Below are 25,461 nucleotides of genomic sequence, written 5' to 3'. Positions count from 1 at the left end.
TCTGAATTTATTTGACAGCTATTTATTGTGCAGTACATTGTATATACAATTACTTAAATGGGCTTCACCTTAAAGAGCTGCATTAAAATTCTTCTTTCTCAAACTTTACATTACGTTACTTAAGTAAAGATTCTGAATATTTCTCTCACCACTGAGAAAATTACATATGGAGAAATATGTTAATCATTCATAAAATCAAATATAATTTTCTATTTGATGTTATTGTGAGGTCAGAAATATGGCATTTTATAATGTTACTTATCTAATTCTATTTAGCCTCACTTTAAAGAAAGCAATGAAACTTTGAACTTCATGTTAAAGTTTGTGTATTATATCTCTAAAAAGCTAAAGTTATGTGATGACTCCATGTTGAACCTCATGAAATTATGGTTTTCTACTTTTTTTAATATGATACATTTGTTTTAATAATGATCATTGAGCTTCATTGTGTTAAGTCACTCTGAATAAGAGCGTCTGTCAGCTGTCATAAGTGTAGCAGAGATGTCTGTAATAATTGTTTGCTGTGGTGTCACAGCTCTAATTAACATGGTGTTGTGAAAGAGGTGTTGGAAACAACAGACATATGAACCACAAAATCATGTTTTTATGGTGTTATTGTTTCTTTATAAAGACATTAACAGAGTGGAAACCACTGGTCTTTATGACACTGCTTAAAGATGGTGTTCTCCGTCTGGTAAACAGCTATTATCTCCACAGCACTCAATGACCGCCACATCTGCAGCCATCATCAGGGCCTCCTATAGAGTCGTCCTAAACCCTTTTTATCCTGTGGCTCACCAGCCTGATAGTCATGACCTATAAATGTTGCAGCAAAACACCTGTAACGCTACATCTGAGCTGACCAGGGTTGTTGTATAAGACGACTGATTCAGCAGTTTACAGACGCGGAAATTAAATCAGTGACTCAGCGATTTGCCAAACGAACTCTCTTGAAAAGAAAAAAAAAAGAATTAAACTCTCAGTAAACAAAACAAAATGTTGTTTTGTTTTCCCTCATCAGAGGAAAGTGACATGACGTTACCAGCCTCCAAATGATCATTATGGTCTTTGTAATGTGGCAATTACCGTATTTGTAGATCATTCCTGTTGACACATCAATGGTGCTCAACACGTTAAATCATTGTGAATGAAGCTAGCTCACTGTGCATGTGTGTACACGATGCAACATGTAGGAAGATCATGCATCATGCCCATATTTACTATGACAAATAATCCCAGTTTCACCTGGAAAAATGTGTAATAGAGCAACAGAAATCAAATGCAACTTGGACCATCATGCTTTAATATCAGGTTTAAATTACAAACCCAGGTTTAAACTTGCATGCATTGCAATTTACAAACTGGTTTTCTTAACGGTTCACTAGAAACAATGAGTGCAATGTGATGACTGTCATGATGCTGCAGAATTTTCATACTGGTCATGAAGGTTTTGGTGGTTACTGGAATGCAGACAGGCCTGGTGATAATAGGGAGATGTACTGGGATTAGGGACGGGACCATCACCTTTTAAGTGACATAATCTTGAAAATAATTTCGGATCAGCATGATAAAGGAGTTCCTGCTCCAACAGTGTGTTGGATCTTAAAGCACAACTTTCCTTTGTTGTATCGCTGAGCTGCGGTGAAAGTCTACCTGCTCATTAAAGCTTCACTCTCTCTGTCTTACCTGTCCGCTGTTAACTCATCCTCCCACCTCCACCCAATTCATTCTCAACTCCTCCACATGTCTCCTCCCTCGTGGCTGGGTCATATATAATGGTGATGCCACAGGGATTTCACTTCTCCTCAGGAACAGTTCATAGGTGTTGTGTCCAATTTTGACCAAGTGTTATGACTGAGCGTCACCAGAAGTTCAGGAGCGGCGCTTTTATTGTTTAAGGGTAAGATTGAGACACTTTCTTCTTTCTTTTTTCTTTTTTTTTTTTTGTTTATTAGCTTTATTATATTTTATTTTGGAAAAAAAAACAATTGAATGAAATAATAAAATAATCCATGTTCAAGGCCTAAATGATAATGACTTTAAATCAAAATAAACTATTTCTTCTAACTTAAAAAGGGTGCTTGTTTAAAAATTTTTAAGCAGAGTTTTTTGTTTGTTTGTTTTTATTTATTGATTTTTATTTTTTTTATTTTATTTTTTTTTTTCAGAATCAGAAATACCTTATTGATCCATGGATATTGGTCATATATGTTCCCATTCAAGAATAGAAAAATATTTAAGTGTAGAAAAATTATAAGAAAATAGAAAATAAGAAAAAGTAAATGCAAAATATGTACATTCTACTCATATCTGATATAATATAACAATAATAAAACAAAGTGTATACAGAAAGAAATTAATGTTTAAAAAATCCAAACAATACAAATTAGTATTCATTCAAAACAAAAAACTCAAATAAACTTGATAAGAATTGAACACTTAACATTAAAAGTAAGTTTTTATCATATATGTTTTCTTTAAACTATAAAAAAGGAGGGTCTCAGGTGAGTTTTTATACTCAAACAATGCATACTGGGAAGTCTGCCAAAAGGCTGATCATGTTTCCTTTCTTAATTAAGTTAACTGAACTCTGTACAGTGCATTTATTCAACTCATCATCTCAAGTCAAAAGACTTAAAGTTAGAACTTGTGTTTATAAGTTCTGAAGTGTTCTAAAAATAAATACCAGAAATTTTAAGTTTAATAATCTGAATAAATCATATATTTTTACGTTAAATTAATGAGGAAAGATTAGATGATTCCCCTAAATTCCTGTATGATTTTATACAGCACTGCTTTTCTGTCTCTATGTCCCTTTTCTGTCTTCCTATGCCTTATGTCTCTCTGTGTCCCTCTATGTGGACCTAACTTTTCATTTGTTTCTTCCAGTCAAATATCAGGTGTCAATGTCTCCGTCTCTGGCCAGATCCGCTCCAAGTGAGCTCAATCATTGGTGGAGCCAGCTGAGGTTTCGCCTTCAAAACAAGAAAGGATGGAACGAGATGCTGGATGAGACGTTTCTGCTGCACACCAAAAAGTAAGAAACTCATATAAGATACAATTTCTCGCTGTTTTCAACAATAAATTAGATTATACCTAACTACTTATATGCAGCTGTAAAGCAGTTTAATTATATTTCATGTGTTGTTTTTCTTTTGTGCTTCCTTTCTCAGCATAAATGACATCCCTCTCTTCTATGCGGCTAAAAACAACAGTGTTGGTTGTATCAAGAAGCTGTTAAGTTGTGCATCCACTAATATCTTTGAGAGAGGTAAGGCTGAATTGTGAAATCTTTTTTGTATGTACACATTTATTGGAAATATATAACGGATAATGTACAGTAAGCGGCTCATTATTATGAAATAAACCTTGACAGGATGGTGCAGGTAAATACCCAGTAGGGGTTTATCTTGCAATAATGACCTGCTCACTGTACATTATCCCCTTTATTACTTGGCTACTTACCAAAAATTAAAAAAATTGACACAAAATATTCATTTAAAAATTATTATATTGCTACAATGATCAAAATAGCATCCAGTACTGGTCTGTTCTTCAAAGCAACGGTCTGCTGTTGAGAAATAACAGACCTTAAAATGCCATAACTGATCAATCAGAATCAAGTATTTAACAAAGCCATGTAATAAACAAAGTATAACATATGCAAATGCACCAGACGTATAAATACATTTCCTTTTTCCATCGTAACAGTTAACAAAAACATAACACATGCCAGCCCATCCTGTTCTATATCGTGCATTAGTTACATGATTCAAAATGATATGATATAAATACAGGTAGAAATACAACAATATATGATAAATAATAAATAAAAACATGAAGTCCAAATGTGTAAATACGTAAGTAAGTTAATTAGGGTAAGATGTCAAAAAAGGGTGTCAGATACAGTAAAATTTTGTGAGGTTTTTCCTGACAGAGTACAATAGCTGTGAATCTGATCTTTATTATGATGTTATAACAGGCTCATGCAGTGTCGGTTAATCTGTGAAGTTGTAATCCTCTCCCTCAGGTGCTCTTGGTGAAACAGCCCTTCACGTTGCAGTAATGAATGATAACCTCGAGGCCGCCGTGGCTCTGATGGACGGAGCTCCTGAACTCATTAACGAGCCCATGACCTCCGAGCTCTTCCAAGGTTTACACACACAAACGCACAGACAAAAAAACAAGCACAAACACACATCACATCAGTTTAAACTTTATTGTGCAGGCTCACAGGTTAAGTAAACAGCTTCATGAAGAATTTAAGAGACTGGGAGAAAATATTAGATGTGAAGACATCAAAGATAGATGTCTGGTGCATTTTCTTTTCTCAGAATTACAAGGTCTATTTTAAAATGAATAAATATTTAATGTGCATAGTTGCATTTAAGATTTATGATGGGTTATGCACATGTTAAGTTTAGGTTTACAAAATGCATTAACAATTGTGAGGTTTCAAATACAGTAGCATATTACAGGACAGTAATTCAACTAATTAACCAAATCTGTGAGGGTTTGGTGTAACTGGCAGCAAATATGTAAGGAAAGATGTACAATGAGTGAGCTATTATAACCAAATAAACCATGACAGGGCCATCATGGCCAACAAATAATATAGAAAAAACTGCAACATCAAACTTTCACAAAAAGTCATGTTGCTTGTCATGTTTCTATATTAGCCCAGAATTGACAAACCAAACACTGGCTCCAGATACAACCTTTCGCAATTTTTGTGAGTTTTGTGGCCACCATGGTTTCTCCTACACACTTGAAAAGAGACAGTTCTTTCCATTTTTTGCCTCCTCAGATTAAGCTGTATGTATGAAGTTATGAGCTCCACCTCTTAGTATTTTGTGGTAACTTACTTTCACACCAACTACAACAAAGAAGCTTACTACTTTTGTCACCAACACTCCTGTACTTTTACTTAAGTAATTTTTTCACTGTAAGACTTACTTGTAATGGTGCACTTTCACAGTGTGATTTTGCTACTTTTACCTGAGTAAATGATTGGAATAGTTTTTCCACCACTGGTTGCAGCTAAGCTCATCAGGGACATGACTATTAACAGCAAAATACATAATGGTTTAATGTAAATCTGACTTATACAAAACAGGTGAAACTTGACAGTGGACTGATGTACTCCCTACCCTGTCTCAGGTGTAACTCCTCTCCACATCGCTGTGGTGAATCAGAACATCAATCTGGTTCAACATCTGATTAGTCGTGGTGGTGATGTGGCCACGCCGAGAGTCACCGGTCTGTACTTCAGGAAGAGGATAGGAGGACTCATTTACTACGGTAAGTCAGCACGTTTACTGTCAGCAAGATCACAGTAAGATGGATGGGCCGGTTGAAGCCACAATAAACCCAAATTGTTTGTAATGAGTGTGTGTACATAGAAATGTAAGTTTTGGACAAAATAATTTTCTAAATAAATAGAAGGTCTTATGCTGAGGGAAACAAAAGAAGTTTTTTTTATGTTAATTTGTTGAACAGGTGAGCACATCCTGTCTTTCGCTGCGTGTGCTGGGAATGAGGACATTATCACCATGGTGATCGATGCAGGCGCCAGCACCAGGGTCCAGGATTACCGTGGTATGAAATACTTCACTTCCTCTTGTAGGAGAAGAGCACAGCATTATTATTTAATTGTTTTATCTGTGTATCAGTCTGATATTTTTATCACTAATGACCCTCTGTCTTCCCCTCTTGTTCCTCTTGTCTCTACACACTCTTTTCCCCCTCATTGTGCTCCCTTGTTTGGTTCTAGGTAATACAGTGCTTCACATTTTGGTTCTGCAGCCCAACAAGACAATTGCGTGCCAGGCCATTGACCTGATTATGGCACGCGATGCAGAGCTGGACCAGTCACTGCAACTCGACATGGTGCCCAACTACCGAGGCCTTACACCTTTTAAACTGGCTGCCAAAGAGGGCAACATTGTGGTGAGTGAAGCCCGGGGGGAGGTCGGGCGCACGGGACGAAAACCCAACATGAAAGGTGGAGCAGATTATGTCACTAATCCCATTCTCGCCCTACGATTCCCTCTGTCTCTCTCAGGCTTTTCAGCATTTGGTAAATAAAAGGCGTGTAGTCCAGTGGAGTCTGGGCCCGTTGACCTCTAACCTGTACGACCTGACGGAGATCGACTCGTGGGCCGATGACATGTCAGTGCTGGAGCTCATAGTGGCCAGTCACCAGAGAGAGGTACAGCATATACAGTGCTTTGGTCAGAGGTGGGAAGTAACTAAGTACAATACTTTGTTACTATACTTAAGTGGATTTTTCAGGTATCTGACGACTTTTTATTTTCAGTCTCTACATTTTAACAGAAGTATCTATACATTCTACTCCTTATATTTTCACACCAGCCTCGTTACTTTAGTTTTAATGCATTTGAGGAAAATTACTCATTATTTCTATTTTTCGCCATTGTGCGCTGCCATCCCAACATCAAGACCAATTTCAACATGAATGAATGGAAGAATAATACATGGGTGAGACAAATTCTTAGCATATCAATCCGTGCATATCAAAATGACAGAGGCAAAAAGACCAAAACAACATAACATGACGGGGAAAAAAAGATGTAAGACGACATAAAAGATGCACAAGACTAAAAAGACGTATCAAGACTAAATTCAACATACAAGATGTAACAAGACAAAAAAAAGATGTAACAAGACTAAAAAACTAAATGAAGATGCAACAAAACAAAAAGCAATATAACATGAAATGAAAAACATTTTAAGGAGACACAAAAAGATGTAACAAGATGAAAATCTAGCAAAATGAAAAAAATGTAACAACACTGACAACTACAGAAAAGACGTAACATGATGAAAAACAAGGAACAAGGACAAATAGACCATATAGAAAGGGTGAGGTTCAGTTAGCTTTCCACAGAAACAGCCAGGAGAAATGTCCTTAAGAAGGCTTTTTGCTTTTATACTTTGAGTGCATTTCACTTTTTCACTTCTACTTAAGTTCAGAAGTTGAATCAGTGCTTCTACTATTTTTTTACACAGGTGTCTGTACTTCTCTTGAGTACAGAATATCTGTACTTTTGCCACCTTTGATTTTGGCTAGAAATCATTACATGTGATGCTGAAAAGAAACTAAATAAAATGTTGTTTTTGTCCTCCAGGCCAGAGGGATACTGGAGGTGACGCCTGTGAGGCAGCTGGTCAGTCTGAAGTGGAACCTGTACGGAAAACATTACTTCAGGTAAAGATGATGTCAGTGTGTGAAGTAAAATATCCAAACTGTTCACACGTCCACTCTTGTTTGACTGTTTTTTTTCTCTCTCTCTCTTGTGTCAGGCTGCTGCTGTTTCTGTACCTCCTGTACATCGGGACCTTCACACTGTGTTGTGCATATCGCCCTCTAAAGGATGCTCCAGAGAACTACACAAAGTCAGACATGGACAAAACCATCCGAGTCCAGAAAACACTCCATGTGTGTGAGCGTTATAAATACATGCATGTGATATTTCAACTATAATATGTTGTAATATATATGCAGGATCATAACCAGTGGTAGAAAATAACTAATAGTATATTCAGTCAATCAGCCAATAACATTATTTGTCTCTAGTGGGGCAATTCATTATGCAGCAATGGTGTGCATACATTTAACACACATAAAACACAAGGCACATAAATATAACACTAAGAGCAAAAAACTCAGATACACCATTAAAATACTCAGTGAGTTTAAAAAAACAATAAGTTGGTGTATGTGTGTGCATGTGTACAAATAACTCAATTTAAAAAAAAAAAAAAAAAAAGTTAAACCGCCTTTTAGGAGTTTAGGAGGGAGATGGCAGATGGAGCTTATATACTGTACTTTTTAACTTTTTAGTCCACTATATATTATATGGTAATGGTTCCCAACATGGGGGTCGTGACTCCCACTAGGTGTCGCCAAAGCGGAAGGTTGCTCAGCCTTCTCAATTTTAAGGCGAGTAAGAAAATGTTTTTGTTTTGTTTTTTTAGATATACGGAAGAACAGTATCTCAGAATTTAATTCATTTTTACGAAAATAGTCAAAACTAAACTCAAAAGGATAAAAGTATGGTGAAGACCTGAACATGAGTCTTCACTCCCTGCCAAACAGTGTAGATCATCCTGCATTAGACAACAGAACTGCGCCCAAATATCAGGGACATGAAAACCCTGAATTTGTCAAAAAAAAAAGAGAAGCCTGAAATATCTCTAAATATCTCTATATATCATATTTGATGCAACATTCACAGGAAACAATCTCTCCAAAATTCATCCATGTTTTGCAGGTATTATTAATACATTTTGAATACTTATATACATTGTCTTAAGCAAAAATGAGAATACAGGACTTTTACCTGTAATGGAGTATTTTAATACTGTCAAACTTAAATACTTTCTACTGTCTACTGTGGTGGCAAATGAGAGTCGATGCAGAGAAGAGACAGAGACAGAAGCTCAGTGCATAAGAGGTGCACTTTATCTGTAATAGCAAAGCTGCAAGACCTCCTTTTATAAAGTCTCGTCTGTGTATGTGTGTGTGTCCTTGACTGAACCCATATGTTTCCCTGAGAGGTCATTTCTGAGAACCCCATCCACAAATTCTTCATTGTTTTAGTGTTCCTAAGAATATGTTGCATCACAGCACGGCTGAAATCAACAACCTCTTGAGGTCACAGAACGTTCATGGCATACACAGAAAGAATTCCTCCGTTAAACGTGGTAGAATATGACAGCTTTACACACTATATTTATATGACATATGTAGGCTGCACCATATATTTTATATCAAATTATTTTGGCTGCAGAGAAATCCTGTTTATGCAGAGTGCTTATTTAAATCAGTGTTTCTCAAATAGTGGTACTAGTAGCCCTTGAGGGACTACAGCAGGGGGTACATGGCATAAAATAAAATAAAATAAAATAAAAAGTTAATTAAAAAAAATCCATTATGCATAATTCCTAAAATAATTATGCTATAGTAATTTTAATAAATATGTAAATGTAAGTTTGATAAGCCTCATTTTATATTCAGTATTTCTGCACTCAGTGCAATGTGTCATAAAACCCAGTTTCCATATTCATTCAAGAAAATTAATTTGTAGTTGAAATCAGCAGTAATACAGCTGAAAACAGGAAGAAATTTATGAAAGCAAAAAAGAGTTGTTTAACAAAGCCGTTCAATAAATCAGACCTTGATAGCACAATTCTGTGTTGTACCTCCTTATATTGTTTTTTTTTTTCTACCAAAAATATTTTGCATTGGTCAGAAGGTACTTGGCTAAAAAAGTATTTCAAAGCAGGTACGTTACTGAAAAAAGTTTGAGAATTATCCCATCCTACTGATAAAGTAAAAACAAAATCTTCAAAAGCTTTAGCTCATAGCTGTGTAAAGTTCAGACTGTGCACCTGCATATGACACAGTTTAATAATGATATAGTTATATAGTTATATATATTAATCCATCCATATTTCCTCCCTCTGTGCCTCAGGAGAGTTATGTGACATATGAGGACAACCTGCGGCTGGCAGGCGAGATCATCAGTGTCCTGGGAGCTTTAATCATCCTGTTGCTGGAGGTGATTTTATGAAACATGTTTCATCTTCCTACATACTGTACGCACAGTGTATTTCACTGCTACATCCTCCTGTGTCCGCTTTCCAACAGATCCCTGATATATTGAGAGTCGGGGTGAAGCGCTATTTCGGCCAGACAGCACTTGGAGGCCCCTTCCATGTCATCCTGTGAGTAGAAGCACTTCTAAACAGTCAAATAATTTACACTGTTGTCAAATATGTGGGAACACTTTATTGAAGGGGGTGCATGAGGCTCTCAGGTCATTACACTGTCATAGTCATGTTGTTATTAGGTCAATTATGACATTTTTAATTGCAAGTTGGCATTGTTTTAGATGTCTTTGTTATGACAACTTGATGTTAATCAAGAAAACATAACTTGTCAATGTGTTTTTTCATGACAAATTGACATTATCAAACTTACAGAAACTCTTTAGCTTCATCTTATAATATTAGCCAACATTAAACCGTCATATGTGGTTGTTTTTTGACACTGGCCATCAAGTGCCTCATTAATTTTCTCCTTGACCTCAAGTACAGCAGTACATTTTGTACTTGTCATAAAGATGTCATCAAATTTTATTACACGGTCAATTACTTTTGTGACCATGTCATGAATTATTTCCTGGACTTCAAGAAAAGCGGTACATTTTATACTTGTCAAAAAGATGTCATGAAATGTTATGAGGCCAGTTTGGCAACAATACATTCAATACCAGGGTTATTTAGATTACAGAATTACCTGATAGACAGCAGTTATCTGTTGCTGCCATTAGCTAGTTAGCTCAGTTAGCTCAGTTAGCTGTGGTACTGTATTCCCTGTCAAACTGGCCACCATTGGTTTTGGAGGCTGTTGGACAACAGAGAATACGGTACTGATGTGGTTTTGTTGCTGGATTTGGCTCCTGGCACGTCAGGGCTGAGTGCGGAGTCAGCTAATTAGGCGGCTAGCTCCATGCTAGCTAACGCCAGATACAGATAACAGCAAACAGAAGTTAGCCTACTTTAGCAACAATAAACTAGCTAACTGCAGTCAGTCCAACATTTACTCTGTAAAAAACACCTTGGTACTGTACTCTGTTGTCAAACTGGCCTTATAACATTTCATGACATCTTTATGACTAGTCCAAATGATACAACTTTAGTTGACATTCAAGAAATGAATCTTGACACTGTTACAAAAGCTGTGTAATAAGCTGCTGACTATGTAATAAGACTCAATGACAAAATGTATAATTTCACTTGACATAAAAGAAAATATTCATGTCACCCTTATAATGGTCTCTTGTCAAAACCAGCAAAATTTGACAGTATATGTAGTGCTAACATAAAGTTAAATGGTTTCTTTATTTTTGATAGTTGTCGTAACAAAGGCATTTTTGACATGATTAATGTCAAGCTGTCATAACTTTGCATTAAAGATTACATAACTGACCGAATGGCATTTAATGTCAACAGTCATAAACATTCATGAAGACTCCTTGATGTTCATGACATGGTTATGAAAGTGTAATGACAGTCTTATGCACTTATGCTCTTTTAAATACAGCATTAATGAATATCTTCTAACCTTTATGTGTTTGTCTTGTCCAGTATTAGCTACGCCTGTCTGGTGGTGCTGCTGTGTGTGTTCAGAGCCTGCGAGGTGCAGGGAGAGGATGTGGTGATGGCAGTGAGTTTAGTTCTTGGCTGGTGCAACGTCATGTTCTTTGCCAGAGGTTTTGAAATGCTCGGCCCTTATGTCATCATGATACAGAAGGTAGGAGTCAGTGCGGCCTGGACTCAGACATCGAGCTGCATGCTATGTAACAGGAGCTCTTGAGTCACATAGAAATAGTTTGTTCGATACACACACACACACACCTGTACCAACGTGTTTTTTAAGCAGATGTATTCAGTTGTTGTTTTGGTTTTTGTGGTTTACCTATTTGTGTTTGCAGACTGACCTAACATGTGTCTCATTTCCCCCTAGATTATATTTGGAGACCTGACAAAGTTTATGTGGCTGAGTTTCATTGTGCTCATTGGTTTTTCCACCTGTGAGTATATTCTTGGTGACATGTACAAACAAACCTTTGACTCTAATAAAGCCTGTAAGATAAGAAATCAGACAATTGCACCAACAAAGATTAATCTAAGAGTAGGTCAGGCCAGAGTTTGGCAAAACGAGGTTCAAAGTGATTAAATCTACATGTGACATGAAGCAGAGCTCTGTTGCACAATTACGAACAGTCCTCAGTTTAGTAAATTCAAGTTTAGTAGTGTAACCCGAAATTAGACTTAAAACAATGTGGAGATGATCGCTTACCCAAATTGAAATAATTAAATAGTGTTAAATTAAAAAAAAAGAAAAATGGGTACTGTCTGGATCTAACTCATAAGTATAAAAAGAGGAGAGAAAACTGTTAATTTTCTGCTGCTCTGTATTCCTTAAAAAAAAATCATTACATTGTTTGCTAGCTAGCAAAACATTTTTATAAAAGATGTTGTTTGTTAACTAGCTAAAAGGCTAACTAAAACTAAACAACATGTGATATTGTTTTTGCTTACCACTTATTACTTAAGAAGTTAGCTAAAAATTACATTGTTGGCACACTAGCAATGACTTTTTTTTAACTTTATATCGGTTGCTAGATTGCGAAAAACTTAGCAAAACATTGCATTTTTTGCTTGCTAGCTTGAAAGGGTTGTAAAAAGTCGTGTATTGTTGTCTAGGTAGCTAAAAAAGCTGACAAAATGTTACATTATTTCCATAAAAGTAAAAGACAAGAACAAAATAAGTTATATTGTTCACTAGATCGCTAAAAGGTTAGTTAGCATAGTTAGCCTATTCATGGTGGCTCTGTAGAGAAGCTCTAATTTCTTAACTTGTTGGACGAATTATCAACTGGAGTGAAAGAAAGAAGAGACACATAATAAAAATCATTTGGGTTGAGTCTGTTCCTTAACTTTCTTTGATTACTTGATTATTTCTCTCAATCCATCTCAAAAATTAAGCCATTTTAAACCTTAAACTTCTTCAATTGTCAGTTAAAAAAAAAAAAAAGGTTTGAATTTATTCTTTCTTCATTTTAAGCTAGTTTGAAAGTTTGGTGCAGCATAGTTTAAACTTAAACTATGATTTATCCAGGTTTAACATTGATCCTTGTTGGTGCAACTTTGCCTTAGATGTTTTAGTTAAATCATATGCATTTTTTAACCTTTTCTTCTCAGCCCTGTGGATGGTTTATATGACCCAGGAGCCGGAGTCCATTCCTTCATATCGCTCCTTCCCCATCACCCTCTTCTCCCAGTTTGAGCTCAGCGTGGGCCTCATAGATCTGCCTGTGGACCACACCATCGCTACCCCACCGATCGTCCACGTGCTGCACTGCACCTTCTCTGTGGTCTCCTACATCCTTCTGCTAAATCTGCTCATAGCCATGATGAGTGACACACACTGGAGGGTGGCCCAGGAGAGAGACGAGCTCTGGAGAACTCAGGTAACTTTCAAAAGTAAAGGCAGATAAATGCACAAACACACCTCATCATCATGTCCCAGAACAATATACTGTGTCAAGGTTACAGCTACGATGATGTTGTACAGGTGGTTGCTACGACTCTGATGCTGGAGAGGAGGCTGCCCCGCTGCCTGTGGCCTCGACTCGGGGTGTGTGGAATCAACTATGGTCTGAGGGAGCGCTGGTATCTCAGGTAAGACAATACTGCAGGACCAGACCATAGAAGAGGCATTGAAGTCTCTGAAAATGTGGTTTCAAATCAAAAAACAGGTTTTTGGTAATGTCAATGTAATATATTAGTATTATCATTTAGGAGGTTTTATAACAAGTTACTAATGAGATTTCAGTAATATTATTACATTTGCAATGTCAAGTACTGCGTCATAAGGGTACCAGGGGCAATAAGTGTGTTAAACTGCAGTGAAATAGAGCTGGAACCAATGGTTAAAACTATAAACCAGCACAAAAAAACGAATAAATAAATAAATAACAAAAATAACTATTATAGATCACCATGTCCTGAACAGACACAACAGCAATCTTAACAAACTACTAACAAAACTATTTAAACATACATCACAAACCAGAGCAAAGAGCCAGACAGTAGCAATACTTCTCTGCTAGAGGCAAAAATAAACATGAGACTCAGCAGAGATGCAAGCCTGGAACTGACAATGATTAAAATAAATTTTTACCGAAATGTTGCAATATGCATTTGCAGGAATAACACTATGAAATCACATCACTCATGACTTCCTTTTTATAATGAGTCATACACAGTGTGTAAGCAGTATACTGTAAAGCAACTCTTTCTTTACTTTAAAATGCAAGTAACTCGTAAAATGTAATATCTTACATTTTGACTGTAACAGTTCTGAATGCAAGCAAGCACATGTTGACTGTCACAACATTTTGATTCAAATGTTGCAAGATCCTGACTGATGCACAGAAAATTCATGACCTCACCTTTTTCCAAACCGCCCACTTCAAACTGTCATGAGGAGCACAGACAGAAATCTCTTATGTGAAATAACCAGAACTGTTGAAACTTTGGTGGAAAATACTGTGTCCATGTAAGAGCCTGTCAGCAATAATTGTGAGAAGCTGAGTTTAAAAAAGATTTTCAGGATCTTTAAAGAATTAACACACCAAAAACACCCTAAAACCTACTACAAGGAGTCTTTAACTGATTATGAAATTGTCAGTTTGTTAGTGACACCTCTGTATAACCTACATAAGCAAACAAGAGCATCAGTGAGAAGATCGACTATTGTATATACTTATTCTAAATGCCGGCCTCCTCCTCCTCGAAATTAGATGAAAGGATCCTGTGTTTACATTTTCACAGGCAAAGTTATAGTGAGTAGGTTATTGTGGAGCCTCCAAAATCAATAAAATATGAAAGTTCTTTATAGTAGCTTTAAATAGCACAATAACAGAGAGAGTGTCTGGACATTTTAAGTGCAGTGACATCAGCAGTCACAACTTTTTTTAGGCTTACTATTTATGCCTAAAATAATCATAGAGAGATAAGTTTGTCTCCTGACCACAAAGTCTTTAATGCATTTCAGCCACAAGCCATGTTGTGCTGTGACTAAGAAGCACAACTCTCACTCTCACAGGTCTTGCACTGTTATTATCACACCGACTACATGCTTTACACATGCTTTTTATCATGTGGGTTAGAAAAAGGCATATTAAAGTGGCAGTTCTCATGTAATACTTAACCGGTGAGAACAGTCGTATAAAGTTTTATGTGGCTCTTATCAGAAGTTATATTGGCTTTTGCTTCCTTATTTACAAACAGAGGGTTTGGAATTTGAAAGATAAGAACACTGACGAGGCATCAAAGATCCGACAAAAGATCCTATCAAGCTGCATTTCGGGAAATGTAGATGTCTCTGGAGGTTGACTCACTCTAGTGACCAAAAATCAGGTTATCTTGGCTTCAGTTTTGATTGTTCACTCTAACCTCAGGAGAGTGAAATATTAAAGGATAGTATTAGTCATTTATTATAAGATTGGTAAACACCTACAGTAGCACTAGCACCTACAGATGGTGGTCAGCACACCCCAAGTTAGGAGAAACAAAGATGAGAACCAGTGCAGAAGCTAAGCAATAAACTGCTGTGGACACGATCAGCAACAAAAGGTACTTTTGCCACTTGCAAAAAAATCCCACACTATATTTAGAATGTTTTAACGGTTTGACTTTGCTGACCAACAGCCTTTTCTGATGGGAAACCACTGTTATGTAAACCAAACATCACCTTCCACAAACCATACGAACTTCATGGGCAAAATGAGTAATTTTACACAGCAGCTGCCGGTCAGTTACTTCCTCAATCTGTTTGTTTGTCTGTGTTACCGTGTGACTTTGGCGGATCCAGACTGACTTTTTAAAACACAGAAGTCACACAATGACACAACCAAACTACAAGATCGAGGCAGCAACACCTGTGTTCTGTGTAGTGGAAATTCTGAAGAATGGTGGTTCACTCAGACACTGAAGAAGAGTTCGGGAGTCCCAGATGACTTACACAGGAGTATTTAATGAAGCTCGATCGAGGAGAATTCAGATTAGCAATACACTGAGAATATTGTGACTGCCAACCCAATTCTGAAGGTTACTTCTCGAGTGAAGGTATTTAACTGTCCCCTGACATTCGCTGGAATTTGACACGCCACCATGTATGGGCCTGATGTGTCTATCTATGTGTACACAAATTCTATTGGGCATAAGTGCAAAACAAGAAGCTATGCATACCTCTTTGCTCTAAATCACTGTATCTGTCGGCCTCGCTCATGTATTGTGCCCTGCTAGAGAATGTGGAGACAGTCTGTCTGCCCGATAAGCCATAACCTTGGGACCTCAGGAGAAAGTATCTGGGGGATGCACTACTCTCCTAATTGTGCAGCTGTGGACTGTAGTTGTGCAGAGTGACCAACTACTAGTGTGCCTGTTCAGGTTAGATGACCTATGACTGGACCCTTCACGACTGCATTGTCACCCATATAAAGAGAGACTCAGGGAACATTTTAAGAGCAAGTGAGGCAAGTGAGGCAAATTCCACAACATTCTGCGAGGTAAAGTAACTGATTTCACCTATTGAGTTTGGTTGGTTTGGAGAGAGTGATATTTGGCTTATATAACAATGGTTTCCTGTTTCCTGTCTGACAGCAAAGTAAAGCTATGAAAATATTCTGAATATGGTGTACACTTAAACTGGCATAGATTATTGTTGGTGGCCCTTTGTTCGTTTTTTTGTTGACCCTGTCCATAGCAGTTCATTGCTTAGCTTACTTGTTTGCTCTCGATAAAAACCTCATACAACCCCACTTCAAATAATCTGAACTACCTCTTTAAATTACTGTAGGGCCCCATTAAGCATCCTAACGATAGTTTACATGGTGAGAGACTTTTCCCTTTAAGTACTAATGACTATTTCTTTCACTCTATCATCTTTGCAGGGTTGAGGACAGAAACGACCCGATGTTTCAGAAGATGCGGCGTTACATCAAAGCTTTCTCCAAAGAGGATGAAAAAGACGAGAAGACCAACACAGTAAAGGGGTCGATGTCGGGAACCCCCAAGCTCAGACCTAAAAACAGAGGAGGCTTTAACAACAGGAGGTCTCTGACAGGCTGGCAGATGATTCGCCACAGCGCTTTGGGTTTGGAGTTTGGACAAGAAGAAGCAGAGGAGGACCAGGATATTAAATATGTCTAAGAGGAGAAGCTACCTGAGCCTGAAGTGAAGTCCTGCAGGCCTTTCATCATCTGAAGCAGATGTAAAGTGTTCTCAACTGCCTCAGTCAGTGTGTATAGTCAACGGTGCAATTACTCCTGCAGTATTATGCTATAGAGAAGAGTGCCTTATTTTTATAGCAATATAGAAAGTATGTAGCAGTGATATAAGATAAAACAAAGTGTAACATAAACATTCAACTTATTGTGTAATGGCATGGACATTTTTTTATATGAGAATAAAACTGATGAAACAAACTTACTGGCCTTTATTTGTCAGACAGCAGTAGAAGGAATCATACAGCATGTAAGAGTGAAGCACCCTGATTAGTGCTTATAGTCATAACTTACATGTTAGAATACAGATTAGGTGACACAACACTACAAGAAAATAATTTACAAAAATCTAAATCTCACTTAACAGCTGGTGCAAGTGTGTAATATAAAACTATTATCTAAGAAGCTACTTATCTTTCTGTGCTGGGTGCGACTGCTTTAAGTGTGAAATGGAAAGAGAAATGATTTGAAACTTTACTGAAGAGTTGATATTTGTTGACAGAATCTTGATTTGCTCATTATTCTGTTGAAAAAAAGACAGATGTCTTCTGTCACAGCTGGAGCTGGCAGATGAAATAGGTGTAGGCCTGGCAGGTAGCTGTTACCCAGTTCTTCTCAGGCGGGTTTTTGCCTCTGAGGATCCCACAATCTCCTGCCAATGCATCATCTGCCCAGTAGCTGCACACAAAAGAAAAGAATATTGGTTATGACATTGTAATCAGAGGTTTTTAGTAAAGCATAGACAGAATAAATGTGGGTGTTATGTTGTTGTTGTTGTTTTGTTTTTGCAATTTATACACTGAAGAGAGACATTTCATTTGGTACCCACAATCTAACACAACCCAATACATGTTCATGTTTTAATAACATTGTCAGAAAAGATTACATTCAATAACATGTTTAAAACTTGGAGATTATAGTAAGTGTTGTTCAGAGGTGTTTGAAAATGGGAAGGACAAAACAGACCTCAATAATAAACATATGTTTGAACTTGAATTTACACATTTCCAACAATGTCACCAGAAACTAAACATTATAAACGTGGTAAACATAGCATTAATGCTAGGACTGAATTGAATTTCATGAAATTGTACAGGTGTATCTAATAAAGTTGCAAATTAGTGTATATTTTTATTAAAAGAGTGTTAAATACATAAAGAGCAATTCCAGAAAGATAAATGGTTTTCTCATTTTCCTCCTTCTCACCCAGAACACTTTCAGACAAAACATAATGTAATTCCTACACCTCCATATCACAATGTTGTAGGAATAGTAGTACATGATAAATGCACAGCAGAGATGATGATCATTCAGTGAGGCACACCAGCACACTGACATGTTCGTAAAAGATTTGGAAACATAACCAGACGTATATATTGGTTGCACTTTCAGATTTGCATTAAATAATGGACTGCGGGCCTTGGCAGAGGTCTGCGCTCTTCAAGCGCCTTTCTAGTTTTTCTTGCTTGATTGTTTTGGCATATTGAACTTTACTAGAATTTACTGGATTTTAAGATGTTTGACATTTATTCTATAAAGGCCAAATGCTCTATCTTGCAATGTTAACTAAATGTAATTGGTTCTTCCCTTGTTACACCCTTTCACCCTTTAGTCACTTCATCAATTAGTCACACAGAAAATCAATAAGGTACTATTCTGTTTATCAATCAACCGCTTAAGTCATTCTCCAAGAATCACCTCTGCTGCAGTGCCGTGTTGTTGACCCAGGTCCATCTGTTACTGTTCTGCCTCAGCCCGATCCAGTAGTTCATCTTCCCCGCTTTGGCCAGGAAATGCTACAAGACAGAGCACCATTGACATTTACAAAAAAAAACTGCATGGTTACACATCTGGCCTGGGAAGGAAATGACGTCAGATCTACCTGAATTCCCGGGCTGCTAATGACAGCCAGCGATCCTCCTCTCATGCTGCAGTTCCTCTGGCTCTCATCCCAGCTCAGCCTGAATGTGGACAGGAAGAAACACGATTCTCCAAGAGGCAGCCAGCCGTCAGCGCACTGCATGCAGCTGCGCTCTGCAAGCAGAGACAGACCAGTGCAGAAATATCTCAAACAAGGAAAACAAAAGATACAAGATCACTCAGTAAACATGGGCTAAAAATTGCTGTTCGGCTGCATCAGTAGATGCCCTTTAACATTCAGATAACTCCAGAGCAGACCTGACGAGTTTTGTTTTTTCTGCATCTTCAGTTCACTTCGTTTGTATCATTTTTGTCCCATTTGTGTAGACATGCATGTGATTCTCATAGGTATGTGTCTGTGAACTCTTAGAAAAACGGTGCATAAAAGGTTCTTTCAAGAACCCTTTCTTCAAAAACAGATTCTAAAAAAGTAAATGGTTCTGGGTGGAAGCTTCAGAAAGAATGCTGAGGTGCTAACTAGAACCATAAAAGGTTATTCGACTTGTCTGCATAGGAGAACCCTTTTCTTTGTTCCTGGTACAATTGTTTAAAAATGCTCTGCTTGGATCCTTTTCAGAGGGTTCTGCCAAAAACCCAACATAAAGAGAACCAAATGTGAAAAGCTTCACCTAGAACCCCCTATGAGGGGTTCTACAGAGAACCCTTTTATGGAGTAATGATTCTAGCCAGATCCCTCTCTGTGAGCTCTATCCAGAATTTTTCTACCTTCTAAGGGTGCTAACAAGAAGCCACCAAGGGGCTTCTGCTGAGAACCTTATCATATTCCAAGGGTTTCAACTAGAGCCCAACAGGGGGTTCTACCATGAGCCATTTTATATCCCAAGGGTTATATATAGAACCCATCCAGGGGGGTCTGCTGACAACCTTTTCATATTATGTTACAAAGAACCCTTGATGCAAGAGTATTTGAATCCTTGGAGAACTCTTTCTTCCAAAAATTGTTCTTTGATTAAAAAGGGTTCTTTATGGAACCCTTAGTCTTACAAAGAGCCCTTAACAAAAACTTTTTCAAAAAGGGGTTCTTCAGATGCAGATGGTTCTGGGTATAACCTCTGCCCTTCAGGAAGAACCCTTTGGAACCCTTCTTTCTAGAGTGTATGTGATTACACAACCATCACAAGTAAAGAGGAAACAATAAAGCTGATTGAACTCAGCTAAATCTTGGTTTAAATTAAGAAAACGTTCTCGGTTCTCTAAAAAAAAAAAAAGCACATGAACTCACTTCCTCTGGCGCCTGGCAAACTGTGAAAGCAGAACTATCACTAAAAACACAATGATTGAGAGAATATTATTTGTTTTTCTTTGATATAGATGTTTCTCTGTCTGCACAAAGTTCTCTGCAGTACATTTCCACATGGAATCACACTCACTGTGGGGTTGAGAGACTGGGATGAAAGTCTGACACTGAGTGTAGCTGCAGTTTGGAGCAAAAGAAGTTCTTCTGCCTTCTGCTTCTGGAATTACCACTCTCTCCGGGCAGGCTGTGGATCCAGCTTGGACTAGAAAACAGAACAGTGGGAGGAGTCAGGGAAAAGAACAATGCCTGCAGGCTGCAGAAAAGCAATCGGACATGTTTTGTATTCCTGAATCAGAGTTGTTATGACTAAAGACAGAATAATGTGATTCAGACATATATTTCCTCAGATTTCCGCACTGCTGGTGAAAAACTACAATCCTTTCGTGCTCTACTTTGCTGTTACGAACATAATCCAGCCTGCAGTGTTTTGTTTTTCATTGTAATCAGATCCATGGCTGCAGATACTCACTTTTCACACAGAGGACGATGATGACCAACAGCAGGACCAGGCAGATTATTGTGAGGAAAACACACAAAGCACGGTACAGACGAGTGTTTCCCTCAATCAGTTTGCCTGCTGAGAAAAACATTAGCCGGATGTTAGTGAGATATTTTAAAGAGCACAACACAAACCACCAGCAGCTGCTCCGGCCTACCTTTTTCTTCTTCCAGTTCAACAGATAACTTGGATTTGACTGCCAAGTCCTTTTTATCCTCGCCATAACTGCGACAAAATTTGATATACATGGAGAAATCTGTCCTGGGATTTTGCTATGACGCTTGTTTTTCCTGTCCTGCTCTGTCTGCCTGTTCTGCTGGCTCACGTCTGCCTGCCAGAATGCAGTTTTAAGACACCCCCCCCGTCTTATCACCATGGCAACATGACATTTACTGATTTCTAAATTATTCTCAGAGCACAGTGCTTGATTTGTCCTTCAATTTATTTTTAACTTCTGACTGTGTCTCTCTTTGTTCTCTTGAAGAACATGGGTGTGTGTGTGTGTGTGTGCATGAAAGAGAGACAGGCAGAGAGCGTAGGTCTGCAGATGCAGACGAGGTCATTTCAGATGAGTGTCTGAGTCAAACTCAGGTCAGAGACAGAACATAAAATCAGCACTAATACAGGTTTGGAACATTAAATATGTGATAAAAGTGCAAGGCTTTGTGCTCTGAGGGGGAATAAAACCAGGGGAGAGTCCCAACCTCCTATTGGTTCTGTGTGGACTGCGCAGGATAGGCAGCCATGTTTGGTACGATTCCAAACCGTAGGGAGCAAAACAGGCTCAGTGATCAGTGAACTTTTCAGGGAAGAAGTGAACAAAGGGTCTTCACTTTGCAGGATGTTGACAAGCAAGATTACCCATAAGTCACAGCGCAAAAATTAAACAATGGATCTGTTTTATATCTAATAAATATTTGTATATTTTCTTCTCACTTTTAATCTAAAATTAATAATTTAAGTGACTAAATTCTGATTCCATAATATACAATATGTAACAATGTTTAATTTAATTAAATTATTCATTTAATAACTTTATATTTATATTTCATATTTTTATATAGTTTACATATGTCTGTAAGTATTGTCATTGTTACTAACGTTACCAGCAGGGTTAGAGAGTAACAGATTGCATGTAATGGGATTATGTAATCTGGATACAAAAAAACTTAATCCATTATAGTTGCAGATTTAAAAAAAAGACAATCAGACTACAGATACATTTAGTAAAAATGGGGATAATTAGTAGAATTGCAGTTTTAAAATAAAAAAACAAAATTCTTTCATGCACAGTGTGCACACAGTTGCCAATTCATTGTCAAGGCCTCTGGTGAAAAATGCTTCCCTGGGTGGAAATTTTGTCATTTTTGTTCTTTAAATCAATCAATCAATCAATCAATCAATCAATCAATCAATCAATCAAACAACAAAAATAAATGATTGACAATGATTAACCTAGTATATGATATGATAAATGATTGACAATGATTAACCTAGTATTAATCGACTATTAAATTAAACAGCATCTATTTTGATAATCAATCAATCATTTTGAGTCATTTTTAAGAAAAAATGTCCAAATTCTCTGTTTTCAGCTTCTTAAATCTGAATATTTTCTGGTTTCTTTACTTCTCTCTGACAGTAAACTGACAATTTTTTGGGTTTTGAACAAAACAAGTTATTTGAGGACATCTTCTTGGACTTTGGGAAACACTTCCCAAAGTCCACCTTTTTTTTTTTATATGGCAGTATCGCAATTCTAGATACAGTACCGTGTGACAATATCGACAGTGATATTAAATGGCTAATCATTATTAATAATTTTTTTAATCTTACTTAAGCATTGTTGTTGTTTTACAATTTTACTTAGATAATTCAAACATTCATTGGCAAATACAATTCATGCCAATTTTTATCTTATCTTTATGGAGGAAATCAGGCGATTGGTTGCATGTGTGAGTGTGTGTGTGTGTATGTGTGTGTGTGTGTGTGTATGTTCATCACTTGCTTCATGGGAACTAGATATCTCAGGAACGCCTACAAAGGTCAAAGATCAACAATCAAGGTTACTGTGACCTCATGTCTGTCACATTGTCATGAACACAATGTCTTTTTCCCTCTTTGGAGGTCAAAGGTCACTGTGACCCAACAAAACACATTTTTGGCCATTACTGAAGATATCATACGTTAATTATGACAACATTTCACACAAATGTCTAATAGAATACAAGCAGTGCCGGAGAGTGACAAGTTACAATTACAAAATAAATGTAATTGTAATCAATTATAGTTACTGAGAAAGAAAATGTAATTAGATTACAGTTGCTAATCAAAATGCTGGTGATTACAAAGAGGTTGCATCAAAATATTCTTTCTTGGTTGCCTGGCGGAGATCTGCGCTCTACTGTGTGACCCCTTGTAGTTTTCACATGTTCAGGTCATGGCTGGCTACAGAAACACTTTAATTTAAAAAGAAAATGCATTTTATATGAACAAAAAAATGCTGTAAACCTCAGAATTATTATTTAATAAAGGACATTTTTCCAAGCTGTCATTATTCTTTGATTTTTAATATTGTGATAAACACTTTATCATGAACTTTTTATCATCATATTATTGTACCTTGGGTTTTTTGTTTCAGTACATCCCTAAGAATCAGTGCACTTTATTTACTTCATTTTGTGTGTTAATATTTATTCCTTTGCACTATTAGTTTACAACTTGCAGGAGCATGTTGTTGCATATTATATAAACACCTGTTCAGCTTTCTCCTTGTTTTTAGTTATATGCCTATTTATATCTTCCTGTAAATTGTTCTTGGAACTCTGTGTAACATTGAGAGAAACTTCATGTATGTGTACACACGCTTTATTTATTTCCAAAAAACTGATTTTCATTAGAGACCTGTCTGTCAGAACAGACACTGCTGTGCTATTTTGGCATTTGTCTCTGTTTTCTTTTTTATTTAAGAAATTGGTGCTTTATAACAAAACAGACTAAATGAACAGTGCATGTGTCAAAACACACAGACATTAAGACACACACACACTGTAGACATTAAGACAATTTTTTAGAAAATGTCTATATTAAGGCAAATAGTGGGAAAAAAGTTAAGTGCAATTGTGGCTGCAATAAGCTGAATGTAAATATAAATATCTTTAACATTTCCATCCTGTTCACCTTTGAATCAGGATGAACAATGAAGGTAAACACAAAGTTTGTGTGTCAAACACTTATAAGAACTTCTGGACTGAGACAAATTGCCATCATGCATATGAATGATTACTGCAATGATTAATATATTATATGATTACTTACTATTACAGCTGAAAGAATTAGTAGATTAATCAATTTCTTCCACTGACAGAACAACAAACGTCATTATTTCAATCACAAACAACAGAAATATCTTAATTTCAGATCCTCAAAAGTGTTTTTGACTTTCTTAGTCTTCTTTGCAAATGTAGGCTGTATAATTACATTTTTCTCAGTTACATCAGCGAATGCAAAACCTTCTATTAAAATTATCAAAATTGTGGAAAAAATATACTGAATATCTTGAGTATTTTTTTGTTTTTCTAAATAAAACAAAAAAAGAGACATTGTGGAGATGGTTTCCAGAGCCTTAATTGGAGATCACTGGTATGAACACGTCATTTACAGTTGAGGAATACTCATTTTTCTGTGGTTTAAAACTGATGCAACTTTGCTTCTGCTTTCTTCTTTTCTTTTATCCGAATTTGTTTCTGAACACCCAAGACATGAATTTGTATATACTGCAGGTATTTATCTATTATTTATCTACAGAACCACGGCAACATTAATAAAGAAAAATCAGTAGTGATTACTCAGCAATGTAGTGAAGTTAATGGGAAGCCCCTGTAATTTTTTATTTCAAATTAAAAAATATTTAGTGTAAGGTAGACATGTTGACGCAGTTTAACAGTGTCCAAATAAAATTCTGCGTTATGGTATCTATTATTGTCATAGATATTGTCATAGAGACAGGCAGACATGCTTGAAGGCGTGCTGAAACATGATGTCTCTGGGCGTTTCAGTCTGGTAAATACTCAAATTATATAAAAGTGTACCTGCTTTGTTTTTCTCTGGAGCTTCACCATAATAAGCTTCTGAATAGATGTCCTCAGCCGGATTTTGTAGTTTAGAATAGTCGTCTGGTTCTGCTTCCTCTAAAGCCAGACAAAAATACAGACAGACACATTTTAACAAAGACATAGGAATCTTGAACTGGCTTTCAAATATTAAATACAACAAAATAGTTGAAAAAAATCTATTAATATTAGCACAATCTTAGCTTTTCATTAAACTTGTTTATCATAAGAAAACATTTCTGTAAAACAAACACTCCAAAATGGTGCTTGAATAATTTTCACTTCTACAATTATCAGCATGCGTTATTAACAAGTGTTTTGTAATTTAATTTAATAATTCATTGTACCTTCACTTTTGGTGCCAAGGATCGGTACACTTGATCGAGCATCTTCTTCGGGTCTCTCCCCGTCTATGGTGATCTCCTGCATCTCCATGGCTCTTCACTTCTGTTTCTCTAACTTTCGTTTTGCCTGGGAAGTCTTTCAGATCTGGCTAGCCACTGGCAGAGTTATGTAACCTCTTGTCATGCAGACACAAATGTAAATGTAACACTGGTTGGATAAACAATCGGTCAAATATTAAAACTGCCCACTAAGTATATGACTCATCTAATAAAACCAAAAAACAAGGACACTTCCTCATAAAGATTTGTCCTCTGTCTTTGTCTGTTCCTGTAAGGTACAAGGTACAAGTGGAACTGCACTTGTGTGTAAACTAACAGT

At 36.9% G+C, this 25,461-nt stretch overlaps 2 protein-coding genes across 3 annotated transcripts; one reads left to right on the top strand and one right to left on the bottom strand.

Moving 5' to 3' along the window:
• Positions 1 to 535: 535 nt before the first annotated feature.
• On the top strand, positions 536 to 17,090 carry trpv6 (transient receptor potential cation channel, subfamily V, member 6). Its single transcript, XM_084726602.1, has 17 exons — positions 536 to 1,900; positions 2,890 to 3,037; positions 3,174 to 3,271; positions 4,031 to 4,153; positions 5,161 to 5,301; positions 5,500 to 5,598; positions 5,774 to 5,949; positions 6,065 to 6,211; positions 7,152 to 7,231; positions 7,327 to 7,462; positions 9,501 to 9,587; positions 9,677 to 9,753; positions 11,179 to 11,344; positions 11,558 to 11,624; positions 12,799 to 13,067; positions 13,172 to 13,278; positions 16,557 to 17,090. Exons 2-17 carry the CDS (start codon positions 2,907 to 2,909, stop codon positions 16,813 to 16,815), a joined length of 2,163 nt encoding a protein of 720 aa, XP_084582728.1. The 5' UTR covers positions 536 to 1,900; positions 2,890 to 2,906; the 3' UTR covers positions 16,816 to 17,090.
• Positions 17,079 to 25,293, bottom strand: LOC146321440 (C-type lectin domain family 4 member E). 2 transcript variants are annotated; one of them, XM_084726601.1, is made up of 7 exons: positions 25,086 to 25,173; positions 24,718 to 24,816; positions 20,597 to 20,701; positions 20,201 to 20,329; positions 18,772 to 18,923; positions 18,588 to 18,685; positions 17,079 to 17,567 (listed from the first exon to the last, which is right to left on the bottom strand). In XM_084726601.1, the coding sequence occupies exons 1-7, from the start codon at positions 25,171 to 25,173 to the stop codon at positions 17,441 to 17,443; spliced, it is 798 nt and encodes a 265-aa protein (XP_084582727.1). In that variant the 3' UTR covers positions 17,079 to 17,440. The 2 variants fall into 2 exon arrangements, with proteins under 2 accessions (XP_084582727.1, XP_084582726.1); XM_084726600.1 differs by lacking the exon at positions 17,079 to 17,567 and having other exon boundaries at positions 18,541 to 18,685; positions 20,597 to 20,704; positions 25,086 to 25,293.
• Positions 25,294 to 25,461: the final 168 nt, after the last annotated feature.

This window comes from Lutjanus erythropterus, chromosome 9 (assembly GCF_056507025.1).
Source record: "Lutjanus erythropterus isolate fLutEry1 chromosome 9, fLutEry1.hap2, whole genome shotgun sequence".
In the NCBI taxonomy this organism is placed as follows: Eukaryota; Metazoa; Chordata; class Actinopteri; order Lutjaniformes; family Lutjanidae; genus Lutjanus; species Lutjanus erythropterus.
This window is presented reverse-complemented; position numbering and strand designations above follow the sequence as displayed.